Raw genomic sequence first — 14,038 nt, forward strand, 5'->3', positions numbered from 1 at the left:
AACACAAGTAAACACAAAATGCAGTTTTTAAATGATGGTTTTTATTATTTAGGGAGAAAAAAAATCCAAACCTACATGGCCCTGTGTGAAAAAGTAATTGCCCCCTTGTTAAAAAATAACCTAACTGTGGTGTATCACACCTGAGTTCAATTTCCGTAGCCACCCCCAGGCCTGATTACTGCCACACCTGTTTCAATCAAGAAATCACTTAAATAGGAGCTGCCTGACACAGAGAAGTAGACCAAAAGCACCTCAAAAGCTAGACATCATGCCAAGATCCAAAGAAATTCAGGAACAAATGAGAACAGAAGTAATTGAGATCTATCAGTCTGGTAAAGGTTGTAAAGCCATTTCTAAAGCTTTGGGACTCCAGCGAACCACAGTGAGAGCCATTATCCACAAATGACAAAAACATGGAACAGTGGTGAACCTTCCCTGGGGTTGTTTTGCTGCTTCAGGACCTGGAAGGCTTGCTGTGATAGATGGAACCATGAATTCTACTGTCTACCAAAAAATCCTGAAGGAGAATGTCCGGCCATCTGTTCGTCAATTCAAGCTGAAGCGATCTTGGGTGCTGCAACAGGACAATGACCCAAAACACACCAGCAAATCCACCTCTGAATGGCTGAAGAAAAACAAAATGAAGACTTTGGAGTGGCCTAGTCAAAGTCCTGACCTGAATCCAATTGAGATGCTATGGCATGACCTTAAAAAGGCGGTTCATGCTAGAAAACCCTCAAATAAAGCTGAATTACAACAATTTTGCAAAGATGAGTTGGCCAAAATTCCTCCAGAGCGCTGTAAAAGACTCATTGCAAGTTATTGCAAACGCTTGATTGCAGTTATTGCTGCTAAGGGTGGCCCAACCAGTTATTAGGTTCAGGGGGCAATTACTTTTTCACACAGGGCCATGTAGGTTTGGATTTTTTTTTCTCCCTAAATAATAAAAACCACCATTTACAAACTGCATTTTGTGTTTACTTGTGTTATATTTGACTAATGGTTAAATGTGTTTGATGATCAGAAACATTTTGTGTGACAAACATGCAAAAGAATAAGAAATCAGGAAGGGGGCAAATAGTTTTTCACACCACTGTACATGTTTTCAATGGTGACACAAATGTACCAGTAAAAACAAAACTCTGTGCAACTGCAGTTTCCTGGAGGATAACTGACCAGGCCACTTATAGGACATCTTAATTACAGTATGTGTTTAGCTTTAGTCAAATCAAAACTGTTTCCATAATTAGAACATTTGCTTTTTCTTCTTATTATTATTATTTGAAAAAGTTAAACATTTGTTAAAATTTGAAAATCTGAAAAATGTACAGTTTTGAATATGCTATGAAGCAGACTGATTAAATTCTTAATGATACATTTTTGTGTTACATTAGTTAGTCTTGATGTTAATTTGACGATCAGCACATCAGCATTGACTAGAATGCTAAAAGCAAAACAAATTTCAAGGACTATGGGCATTTTAGAACTGTACTCTAGATAGAGAGAATACTATTAAAATAATTGTGCTTTAACCTATCATATTCATCGTAATTAGGTGATTTGTTACACAGGACTTTAGACTTAAATTACATGGAGCAAAAAGTAAAACAAATATTTCTAGAGATGGTTCTGGGCTTTAAATACAATTCTTGCAGATATTTAATATGTAAAGAGAATTGTTTGTAATAATTTAAATGCTGATTCCCACAGGTGCACGAAAGATTGTTCATGAACTGATTGTTTGTAGTTTGCTTATGGAAATCGAATACAAAAGACTGTTTGCAATTGAATTTGCCAAGGTATGTTAAACCTTAATGAAATGGGGTAAACTTAATGCACATAAATTTTTGGTCATATTATAAAACTCTTGTATCTCAGTAGACTTCTTTTTTCTCTGTCAGAGTATCACTTTCCATTAGTAACATTATAAATTCTGTTGTTGAACCTGTGTGAAAACTGAATTTGTGTGAAGCAGTCTTAAAAATCTTAATTTTAACACCGTGCTGAAATAACAATTTGATCAGTGAATTCCTCTGTCTAGTGCAAATAATGAAATATCAAGAATACTTATAACTGGAACGCACCAAACTCAATGCTGTTTATTCAGTTGATTGCTAATATTGCATAGTGACTCATAGTGACATCTAAGGGTGTCATGATACTGGAATTTTTGTATTCAACACCAACACCAGTGAAATTTTCTGATACTTCATTCATTTTGATACCATGGTAAAAACAGAAATCCCATTCAGTGGCATTTTATTAAATTACCTCCATTGTTGAAGTAAACAATATTGAGCCTTTGTCTGTAATACAATATAAAATATATAAATACTAACAGTAACAAGAGCTATAAATATTGGTATAGCCATCAAGTAGTTACCCAGCTATCATTAAAGTGAACTAATATTGGTATTCATAAATATTAAGATACAGTGCTTAAATGGGTAACAACAAATGGGGATTTTATTATCTTGGGTGCTTTCAGCATAAAGTTTATAAAGAATAATATTATGAGCAACCTGATATGCACATTTCTAAATTAATTCTTTGGCATTTTCTTTCCAATAACTGAAAAATACTACTTAAAATCTACACTAAAAATAAAAACTCAAACATATCTGTACTCAACTAGTGTTGAATTAGTGAATTCCAAGATGATTCTGAAAAATTCCAGTTTCTGTAACAGCATGCTTTTACAGTCTGCGTTGTCAGAGAACCCACTCTATTAGATTTGTAATATTTGGTATTGTAAGCTTTACATTTGTGTGATTAGCTGGTTAAAAATATATTACCAAAGAGTAATATTTAATGGATCTGTCACATTCATTAAAATTATAAATATCACAACCTCATGGTGCTTTAGTTTTTCAAATTTTTCCCTTTTTTTTTTTCTTCATTCGTCACAACTTTAAAACTTCCTGTTTGAAATCAAACGTATCAGTTTTACATTAATCCTTTATATCAGAACTCCAATTAAATGGTCTTTGTTTTATTTGGGCTGTTGTTACCTGTACTCAAATTTACTCTTTCAAATATATGAAGTGTGCTTTAACCTAATGTTCATTAGTATGATGCATAATTTATCTTCAAAAACCAAATGTATGACGCAAATTCAGTGTTCGCTGACTTCAGTCTCCTGAATGACTGACCTTACATTCTCATCATTGCTGTTATATTTTACGCCACATTTTTATAATTTTAACAAAAAATTTTCATAAAATACAATCGGTACTTTTTATTTTTAATGTTTTTTTTCCATTTGAAATAGGCAACTTTATATCTCTTTCCAGGTAAAATCTTGTGTGTTGAACTCCATGGAAAGTTAAATATTTATATTAAGTGTATTAAGTGTCATAAAGGATATTAGAAGAATTTGAATTACATAACATTGCTGATTTTACAATTAAATCTTAAATTGTGCATAATTAAAGATTTTAGGAAAGTCCTTTCTTGATCAAATTATAATAAAATTCTGTTTACTATAATAGCAATAATACTTTATAATGTAATCAATTGAATGTGTGAAACTAAATAAAGCAAAAGTGTAAGGCAAGATCATATTTTACTCATGACACAAACTCAATTTATGATTTTCAGTTTTGCTTATAATACCCAGTAGTACCAAAGATCACACAAGCTGCATAACTAGCACACCCTGTTTTCATCTAAAAGCAGATTTAATATATCATATACTATGGAAAAATCACTATTTAGGCAATATGTTATGAATGTACACTAAGAGGTATCTGGTGGAGTTGTGGTATATCCCTGAGCAAGTTACTCAATTTGCATTTATAGCATATCCCAGCATAACATACATGTAAATGCTTTGGATAAAGGCTTCAACTAGATGTACTGTAATATTATTGTAATAATTAGTCCTTTTTGTCCTCTCTACAGTTGAGAAAACATGAGCTGCTTTTGTTGAGTTATGCAAGTTAAAAATTACTTTTCTAAATAACACTAAAACCCTGTTTCAAAGCACTATCTTGTATGCAGTGGTTTATTGGCAGAGAACAGGTTAATTCCACTCAAGTGTAAATTCAGGTTCAAATGTCTGGACATGTGTACCAAGTACAGTTTCTTAACTTGCATATCACTTACAGACTAGTGAAAGTAGTATAGTGGAAACAGACAATGAACAGAACACCACACAATACTTGCTATAGCTGATGACATATGCAGGAATTGCTCATTCATTTGTCAGTAGGAATGACTGTTTGGTAGCTTTTGTATCTATAGATAAAAGCTGGCTGGGAGTCTAGATATGCAAGTGCTAATTGCCTTTAATCATTTACCAGAATGAAGGAAGGAGAAAAAGTGACCATGTTGAATGGCTGAGCTTTTTAATACTACTGGTCTTTCTAAGACAGAAAGTGTTATATATGACCTGAACTAAGTGTGAGTAATTTTTCTGAGCTGATGTCAACACTACAGTGTATTTTTTTTTTTTTTTATCCTGAGCAGGTATTGTATTAAGATGTTATATAGCCATTCAGATGGACTCCACTGTACACATATAAAAGTTAATAAGCATTAATTAGGAAATTCAACTCTATCAGGTGTATGGGGAAGTAAGGGCATTTTTAAGTCATTGTAGTGATAGCCGAGATGTGTTGTGTCGACAGAACATCAGTGATGGTCACTCCAAAAAATTTAAACAAGTGAGCCCCTTTAAAGCATCCTCTTTTTAATTCAGGTGGGCAAGTGTTCTGTATCCTACCTCCTGAAGTCTCTATTCATGGTAACCCTTTTCATCTTAGGTGGTTGTGAGGCCATGCATGGTGCCATGAATAAATTTAATGATGAACTTCGTGTTTCTGACCAGTCAACAAGGTGAACACGGAGTACAACTGGAAGTTCAGCACACAGTGCCCATGTTAAGGACAAGTGTGCAGGAAGTAGTGCTGCCAGTTAGCACATGATAGGTCTGCTAGTTTGGAAGTCCAGAGTTCAGTAACAGAAGGTGGAATTCGCAAAACCTGGACTTTAGTGGTCATATTTGATGGTACTACAGTGTTAATTACTGAGCTGTGGTCTGTTAACAGTAATCTGATACAGCAGTGTTTATTCAAGGTATACCAGGATGGGGTGAAGTTAAAGAGGCATGGCATTCCTCTTTGGACTTGTGATGATGTACAAATTGTAGATGGTCCAAATTGTCCTGGAATATTGTTTTTTAATGTATCCCAGCATCAGTTTCACAAAGAATTTAATAATAGTGAGACTGAGTCAGTAATCAGTAACAGTACTCTAGTGTTTCATTATTAGTAACATAGTCCACAGACAACAATGGTTATGTAAATGCAGTGGCTGTGTAGCAGTGCTGAGGAGACAGGTATGATACTGATCAAGATTCTTGTGAACCTGTCATAGAAGTCAAAAGATTATGAAAGAGGTAGTCAAGATGAATTATAGCATTAGGTCTAGAGAAGATCAAGAAGCATTTAAAGTACTGACTGAAAGAAGACGCAAACTGGCAATTTCACTAGATTTGTAAACCGGTTTTATGGCTGCACACCCCAATTTCTTTGTTGTGAGCAATCTTTTCTAAATTATCATTAAGCCACCCTGTATGGTTCTAAAGAAGAGAAATGTAGTTTCAAATAGCTAAGTACCAAATCATTTTGAATTTAGATCAGATTCTCTCTACTTTACTATAATCAACAACCTAAAGATCTCAATGACAAAGTGCATCCAAGATATTTTTTTATGTGTGTGTTTGTTCAGTTTCCTTAAAGTAAGGACCTTTTGCTGATTGTACATTCCTGACCTTGTACAAGCAGGAACAGAAACAAGAACTCCAACCCCACCATCTTTCCATGTTATGCATTTCCTCCAGACTACCAGAAAGTTCCATAGTGTTACTTTTAGGAAAGTTTAGAATTTGACAAAGAATGGGATTTTGGCTTGTCCTTGTATGTCAGTGAAATGGATAGCTGCCTGAATGTTCATGCATTGTTCAAATCAGATCCAGGGTGAAACTGAAAGTTTTGTTTTGTTTGTTGGTCTGTAATGATGGTATTTTTTAACCCAGAATGAGTATTTTTTATTACAATCATTAAATGCATGCTTATTTAGTTGAATATTAATTTGCTAGCCAGTTAACAAATTGTGATAACTGTACATGACAACTCTTTTGAAGTGTTCTTTAAGCTAAAAGCTTCTTTTACATTTTTGTAGCATTACAAGCAGCTTCAACAAGACTTTATAGCTGATGATCATGAAAGAAGCATATCTGTAACAGCTTTGTCAGTTCAGATTTTTACAGTTCCTACCCTGGTAAGTAATTTCTCCAGTTTACTTTTGGATTGGTACGGTACTTAAATTCGGATTTGGTATTGATACCAGCTTTCAGACCTCGGCACCAGTACCAAAAATGTTGCAAAGCAAATGATGGATAACTCCAGCACTCCAGTTCAGCCTTCCTAATGCAACACACAATTGCACTCTTCCCTGGTGTTTTCAGCCATCTTGCTGCATTTTGCGTTGCTTCCCTTTTCATAGCATGAAGTTTGTGTCATAGCAGCGGTGTAACTGTTTGTTTTTTGTTTGGGTAAAGTCAAAGTCTACTGTATCCAGCTTGTCTAAGCAAGTTTTTCCCCATTTGGAGTTCAGGAAGCTATTTCTTAAACTTTACAGATGAATTTTAAAAATGGTCCATAATTTTTATGAACTTGCATGTTGAATTTCTTTATTAAAAGTGCAGAAGCCACTTTAAATATCCCAGAAATCATAATTTCCCTGTTACTTTTATTACGTGTAGATCCCTGTTATGTATGATGAATTTAAATGATGTTGGATCCAAGAGATAATTTTTGACTAACTTATATAAGTCAGAGATAAAATTTCTTACTCTTTTTTGTTAACTTAATCACTAAAGTGACTAATGATAAAAAGAAACCTTTTAAGGCACACCAGTGTTAGATCTGACAGCTGGTCTACATCCTTTTGCCATTTAGTTTATTGGTAAAGAAATCCATGAAGATGCTGACATTTCTTTTACAACCTATTCCATCAGTTAGTCCAGATTTCTTACTTGATGTAGCATTCTAAGCTAAAAAAAATTGTACAATCCCTAATAAAAGAAAATAGAATTCTGAGGGAGCTTTTTAGAAGACATTCTTATTTTGTTTAATGCTTGCATTCTGTACTCCATAAAATTTAGTGAAAATTCACTATCAGTGTACAGTCACAGTAGTTTAATTTTTTTTTTCAGTATACTTCTTAACATTAAACATTTTGCTATGTATTTAATGTAACACGGGTAAACACACTAACTATGATTTACTCATTTCCAACCTTCAGAATTACATTTGACCCAAAATGCTTTTTAAGATAACATAACCTAAAATTGTCGTAATACTTGAGCAACTAATAGTAATTACACTGATCACTATGATGTGGTTCTCTGTAGAGAATTAACTTGAAACTATTTGATTTAGGCCAAATCTTTGCTTAGAAATTACACAAACCATTGACATACACTAAAATAAGATTCAAAAATACACACCCATGCCCCACCTTAGTTAACTTCTTTCACTTTTCAAAGCTGTTGAAACAAAAATAGTAGTCTAGTGAAAAATTCTGTTTGACACGTTTAAGATTTTTTTTCTTTGTTGGTTATTACTGTATTTCTTACAAATAACTTCAAAGGTTTAGGCAGAAAGTGTCCATTTCTTTAAAAAAAAAATTGGCACATCTTGATAATTCGATAATGATGTAGCTGCAATGATGATGCCAGTGTTTACAAATGTGTTTTTTCTAACTTCTTGAGATTTGAAGCTCTGTGTAATGACGTACTTGTATTGACTTAATAGTATACTTTTAAAACTGTGTACAAATTTAATCATTTTGAAAGTAGCTTACATGATTGGATCTTATGCTATAGGACGCTTTTTGCATTATTTTCGTTTTCCAGGTAAACCCAAAGCATCCAGCTAATGAGGTGTTTTTGGGTCACTTGCCCCCTTTACAGGCACTAGATCTACACTGGACCTCCGTTTTAGGTAAACAGGCAGGCAGTAAAGGATGAAGGGAGCAGTTTGAAAGTAAACCTCACTGCATTTTTCAGCATGAGGTATAAAGGTGGCTTTGTGGCTTCACCTGTTTTAAAACAATATGACCGTTTGAGTAAAGTGTGAAGTACAAGCTATGAAAGCAGCAAAACATTTTTGCATTTAAATAGTGTTATTTGTAGCCAATAAATACACATAACAAAGTAATGTAATTTGTAATATTTCCTTCCACTTCATCTTGCAGTAATAGACTTTACTTTTGGTCTGTTTTCACCCGAGTGACAATTTATTTTCTAAAGCTTCAGACAGGAGTTCTAAAAGTAATAGTTTTCCTTTTCTGCTTCTTAAAGGTTGAATTATTTCTTTGTTTCACCCATGCCCTGTAGCTATTTTGTCTGTATTCATAAGATATTTACAACACTCTACAGTGCATCTGACATGGTAAACCTTTGCAGGCTTATTGTGGGCTAATGAACAAGAATTTAACTGGCAAGAATCTCTGAAAGGATTCAGTAATCTACAAGGGTACATTTCAAGTTTGCCCAAGTGATAATCTTTTCTACTTTAATCTTTTTAAAGTCTTTATTTTTTATTGTGGTTCTTTCTGAGTGTGTTGCACTGTAAGGGCAGTTTGTGCTCATCTGTCAAATATATGTGAATAAAAAAGTTTCTTAATCTAGATTGATATTTAATTCTCGTATCACAGATCAAGTATGAAAATTTCTACAAAATTGTTTTTAATAAGGTAACACAGTTAATCATACTTATTTGAGTCATGCATTTACTAGAGGTTGGAGTTCAGATTTAAAGTAGTGCATTTTAATATAAAGCCGGTACACACTGGTATGAGGGATAAGAGGCCAATCTGGTGGACACTTGTCTAATTGTTCACTCACTTGATTTATGTTTACCTCTTATATAATATTTTCAAAAATTTAATGAGAGTGATATATTTCATCCATGTATATATTATCAAAATTGCCTAATCCAGTTTAGGGCTGTGGGGAACCAGCCTTGGATGGTGTATCAGTACATTTCTACACATAGCTTGACTGAGCTGAGATTTTACCCCAGTCTACTGTGCCCACTCCACCATTGTGCTCTTTCCATTTACTGTGTCAAATGAGTTCATCATTGGTTATAGAATTTGCTTGTAACTGTGAAGTAAGAAATGTCAACTTGCTTGTTTTAAGAGGTGGGAAAACAAACTCGGTTGTATTGGTTTGTGTAGGTTGTGTAAGGAAAATGTATTTAAAAAGTCATTCTGTTTTTTCAAATGGTTTTTCCTTTTTCATTTTCTTTCAACATTTGCATTATTCTTGACCTTTGAGTAGAGGATTTTTTTAAAAATCTTTCTCTTTGTGTTCTTTTTACAGGCAAGACAGCTGATTGAGGAGGTTAATGTCATAAAAGTGATCATTGACACGCTGATGGATATGCTTAAAGAGCATCTGGATAGAAGTAACCGGTTTCATTTTCAGGGCTACAACTCTGAGAAGTTTTTTAGGATACAAGTGGTCTTCCATGACCTCAAGTGAGTGTGATTAAATTAAAATCTAAAATCTTTAGCTATTTTTATAGTGCCATATCCAAACTGAATGCATTCATATATATTAAATGTATACAATTTAGTTGTAAATTAAAAAAAAAAAAAAAAGTACCAAATGATGAAATGTTCAAAACTTCTGTCCTTCATGTATCTAGGAATGCTTGATACATATGCATAGTGAAAAAATATGCAGTAATTTTGTAAACTGTTAATATTACTTTAAACAGATATATTTTAATAAGCAAGCCAAATGCCTGGACTGAAAAACTTCGACAACAGTTCATTGAGGGTTTTGAAGCTTTCTTAGGAATGCTAACCTGCATGCAGGTAACTGGAGATTCTGGTTTCTTTTAATTGTTTTCAACATGATTATCTTGAAAGTAATCTACATTGAATTTTTGTCTTCACTTTTCTGAACCAGTTTGCAGGTGAACATATATAGGAATGACACCAGACTGGAACCTGTGTTTGCTTGTATTTGAGAGGGCACTGTGATCCAGGGCTGTTTCCTGTGTTGTACCCAGTGCAGCCAGGAAAACGTCACTCCTCATAGCCAGGATTTGGAATAAGGGTGTTTTAGAATGAAATTAGATAACAGTTTAGGGTTCTTTGTAAACTTGGTGTTTGTATGCTAAAGCAGCAGTAAAACTTTCCATAATCCTTTTGTTTTTATCAGTGTATTAAATTGTAAAGTATAATGCAGGTGCTTTCTTCCCCTCACATATGCCCCTCTTGTAATTTCTGTTTGGTTAATCCTGTGCATGTAATTTGAGAGGACTAAGTTTCAATGTGGTATTATTTCACATCTCCTACTGGTAAAAGTGACACTGTATGTTGTTTAGGGAATGGAAGAAGTAAAGAGGCAGTTTGGGCAGCACATAGAAGTTGAACCTGAATGGGAAGCTGGATTTTCTATCCAAATCCAACTGCGACACATCCTGTCTATGTTTCAGGATTGGTGCTGTTCAGATGTAAGTGACAGTTCTGCTACCTAAAATCAAAATATGGCAAATTTAATGTGTATGTCTGTTTGTTTAGCAAATAATCATCGTGCAAGAAAATAAGTCATGTTAATTTAGAGTTGAGCAGATGCATAGTAAATAATCAACAGAATATTGTAATTTAATAAAAAAAAATCATGTTTACATTAAAATGAGTATTTTTAAAATATGGCAATCTATCCTGGCTTGCATAGTGCATATAGAAGGAGTTTAGATCAAATCACAAGTAGCTTGTATTTTTACTAAGCACCTATTTAGATTATAAGTTTTTTTTATAAAATACTTTTTGTGGTGACTGGTGACCACTCTGATTTCAGTCTGGCTGATGTTTTAATTCATATAAAGTATGATATTAAAGTTTAGGCCTTAACCTTTTTCCCTCTCTTCTTTAGGAGGAAGTCTTATTACAATCCTTCAGAAAATGTTACAACACTTTATTGATGTGCACTAACCAGCCATTCAAGAGTGAAGCAGCAGACTCTTATATGTGTTACCATGTCCTGAACTGCAAACCGTATAGAGTATCACAAGACCCTGTTAGCATCCACCTTCCAATTTCCAGGCTTTTGGCTGGTGAGTGAAGATCTCACTTAAAGAACCAGTTTTCTTCACTCAGTTACAGGTATCTGCACAGTTTACATGTACAGTTTGTTTCATTCTTGAGGAAAACAATGCATATAGAAAAAGAACCTACAGCATTGGTGAACAAACAAAAGTATGTTCTATTTAATAGTGGTGTCATTTTATGGCATTCCTTACATCTTCTAGAAAGATTAAAGATGAGTACCTGAGCTGGTGGTCATTATATTATCTTGCTGAAAGACTATAGTAAATTCAGGAAACTCTTGTGGGGTGTGAGCTAGGGACTAAAGATTCCATGACATGTCATATATAAGAGGTGAATCCTTTAAAGAAATTTTTTTGGGAGGGAAATCATCACTACATAAAAAGCATTTGGGTGGGGCTGGAAAGGAACACTTCTTAGTTCCCTACCACTGCAGAGGTGACATAGAGATAAAATGTATCTGGGTTAACTAAATATCGGGTGCTAAATGCCATTAATTAATTGTTAATTTCCCAAGTGTAGAAAAGGTTACACTATGCAATTCCCACCATTGCTCTAGATCATTTTCATCATTTAGGATGGGGTAGACAATATAAATATTGATTTATACCTTATGCATTCCTTGAAGGAGCACTGTGGAAGTACGTGAAGGTGACACACTGCTATTTTGAAGAAACTCCTGAGGAAACTGTTTTTATTACATTTACATTCTTCTCTTCTACTTCTTACTATTTCTACAATTTAGATATCAATTTGTTGCAGATTTGAGCTAAATATTGTTGAGTTTGTTTAAAAAACAATTTTTCTTCTTCACTCTTTTTAATAGGTTTCCTTTCTGCTCATTTAAAAGTTAGGTCACGTGCCTTAAACTATTAAGGCAGGTCATTTTTGTATGTGCTATGAATAATAGTTTTGTTCATTCTGTGACAATCGTGCCTACAGTGTCATGACTCATACCTAAGGTGCCTAATTAATGAAATTGTGCAGAAAAGCTTTATATGTCTTTCACTGCCAGCAAACATAATTTAGTTTCTTAATAAGAGTAATGAAATAAACACTGCCATGGGTATAGTATCCAATGAGAGAGGTTTTCTACTGTCTGAGTGCTGCATGGGTATGAAATGCCTTAAAAAAACAGCTGTTGCTAATTCACATTTATGAGGTGACCAAAAAAATAAACATTTTTAAAAGCTTGAAATAATTTCAATCTACATCTTATTCCTACAACCCAATCCTGCTTGAGGCCTTTAATTACATACTATGTGCCCAAAAATTAAGTCTGCTCCAATGGCAGTCCCATGGAAATTCAGGATTTAGCTGTGAGGTATGTAATCTACACTATTTTTGAGTAGGTTTTGTAGAACATGTTGAAGCAACCTGGCACTGGCACCCTCAGCCCCAATGAAGACACTTGGAGTCTCGGGACAAGCAGCAGAATCAAAATTTATTGTATGCTGCACATACAGACTCACTTAAGATGGAAAGAGTGAGCAACCAGGGGCAGCTCTACATTTATTCCAGTTCTTATCACACAAGTCATTATTCATCCTCATCTGACTCCTAACATTTCCCTGCTCTAGTTCTGCCCCTGATTAACTCCACCATTATTTTTCAGCTGAGGGGGTGTCGCATCCCTCTCTGTCTATCATGTCTGTATTACAACGCCTACCTGTACTCCATACTAGCTCGGTGTTTGCTACCATTATTTATAGTGTGGACGAAAAAGGCACGCTGACAGCAGGCAGATAATATTTCTTTAGGTCTCTTTATTATTCATTCGGAGTCACAGTAAGTAGAGATTCAAAGAGCATAACTTATTGCCGCAAAGCTCAGTTTAAACCCCGATCAAAAGTCAGGAGGGGTTTTTTATACTTCAGCATCTCATGATTAATAAGATAGAAAAACATCCTTATCATCTAAGTAGAGTTAAACAATATGTCTGTTGAGCTAAGCATTATCTGTGTTCTCAAAGCTAAGCACGGGAGAGACGCCTTTGCATAAACTACATGTACTTTCTGCAGCCTTGTGACCTTGTCCCTGAGACATTCACTCTGAGAAAAGGAAAAAACAAGAAACAGCTTAGATTTTATTCATGTGGACACTATTTCTCCTGAACCCTGGAATAACATATTTTTGTTAGTTCATAAGCCAAAGCGTCTCTCACTGGCAAGTTACAAAATAGTTGTTATAAAAATTTTAATTTACTAAACACACAAAATACAGTGGTGTGAAAAACTATTTGCCCCCTTCCTGATTTCTTATTCTTTTGCATGTTTGTCACACAAAATGTTTCTGATCATCAAACACATTTAACCATTAGTCAAATATAACACAAGTAAACACAAAATGCAGTTTGTAAATGGTGGTTTTTATTATTTAGGGAGAAAAAAAAATCCAAACCTACATGGCCCTGTGTGAAAAAGTAATTGCCCCCTGAACGTAATAACTGGTTGGGCCACCCTTAACAGCAATAACTGCAATCAAGCATTTGCGATAACTTGCAATGAGTCTTTTACAGCGCTCTGGAGGAATTTTGGCCCACTCATCTTTGCAAAATTGTTGTAATTCAGCTTTATTTGAGGGTTTTCTAGCATGAACCGCCTTTTTAAGGTCATGCCATAGCATCTCAATTGGATTCAGGTCAGGACTTTGACTAGGCCACTCCAAAGTCTTCATTTTGTTTTTCTTCAGCCATTCAGAGGTGGATTTGCTGGTGTGTTTTGGGTTATTGTCCTGTTGCAGCACCCAAGATCGCTTCAGCTTGAGTTGACGAACAGATGGCCGGACATTCTCCTTCAGGATTTTTTGATAGACAGTAGAATTCATGGTTCCATCTATCACAGCAAGCCTTCCAGGTCCTGAAGCAGCAAAACAACCCCAGACCATCACACTACCACCACCA

General features: G+C 34.6%; 1 protein-coding gene across 2 annotated transcripts in view; it reads left to right on the forward strand.

The window, feature by feature from the left end:
- Positions 1 to 14,038, forward strand: part of ubr1 (ubiquitin protein ligase E3 component n-recognin 1) — a 149,157-nt gene that overhangs the window by 45,323 nt on the left and 89,796 nt on the right. For both annotated transcript variants that reach the window (XM_051919763.1, XM_051919762.1), the window contains exons 10-15: positions 1,711 to 1,799; positions 6,187 to 6,285; positions 9,398 to 9,555; positions 9,798 to 9,897; positions 10,413 to 10,541; positions 10,964 to 11,144. In XM_051919763.1, coding sequence (XP_051775723.1) covers positions 1,711 to 1,799; positions 6,187 to 6,285; positions 9,398 to 9,555; positions 9,798 to 9,897; positions 10,413 to 10,541; positions 10,964 to 11,144 — 756 coding nt within the window. The remainder of the gene's footprint in view (positions 1 to 1,710; positions 1,800 to 6,186; positions 6,286 to 9,397; positions 9,556 to 9,797; positions 9,898 to 10,412; positions 10,542 to 10,963; positions 11,145 to 14,038) is intronic.

Source organism: Erpetoichthys calabaricus, chromosome 16 (genome assembly GCF_900747795.2).
Source record: "Erpetoichthys calabaricus chromosome 16, fErpCal1.3, whole genome shotgun sequence".
NCBI lineage: Eukaryota > Metazoa > Chordata > Cladistia > Polypteriformes > Polypteridae > Erpetoichthys > Erpetoichthys calabaricus.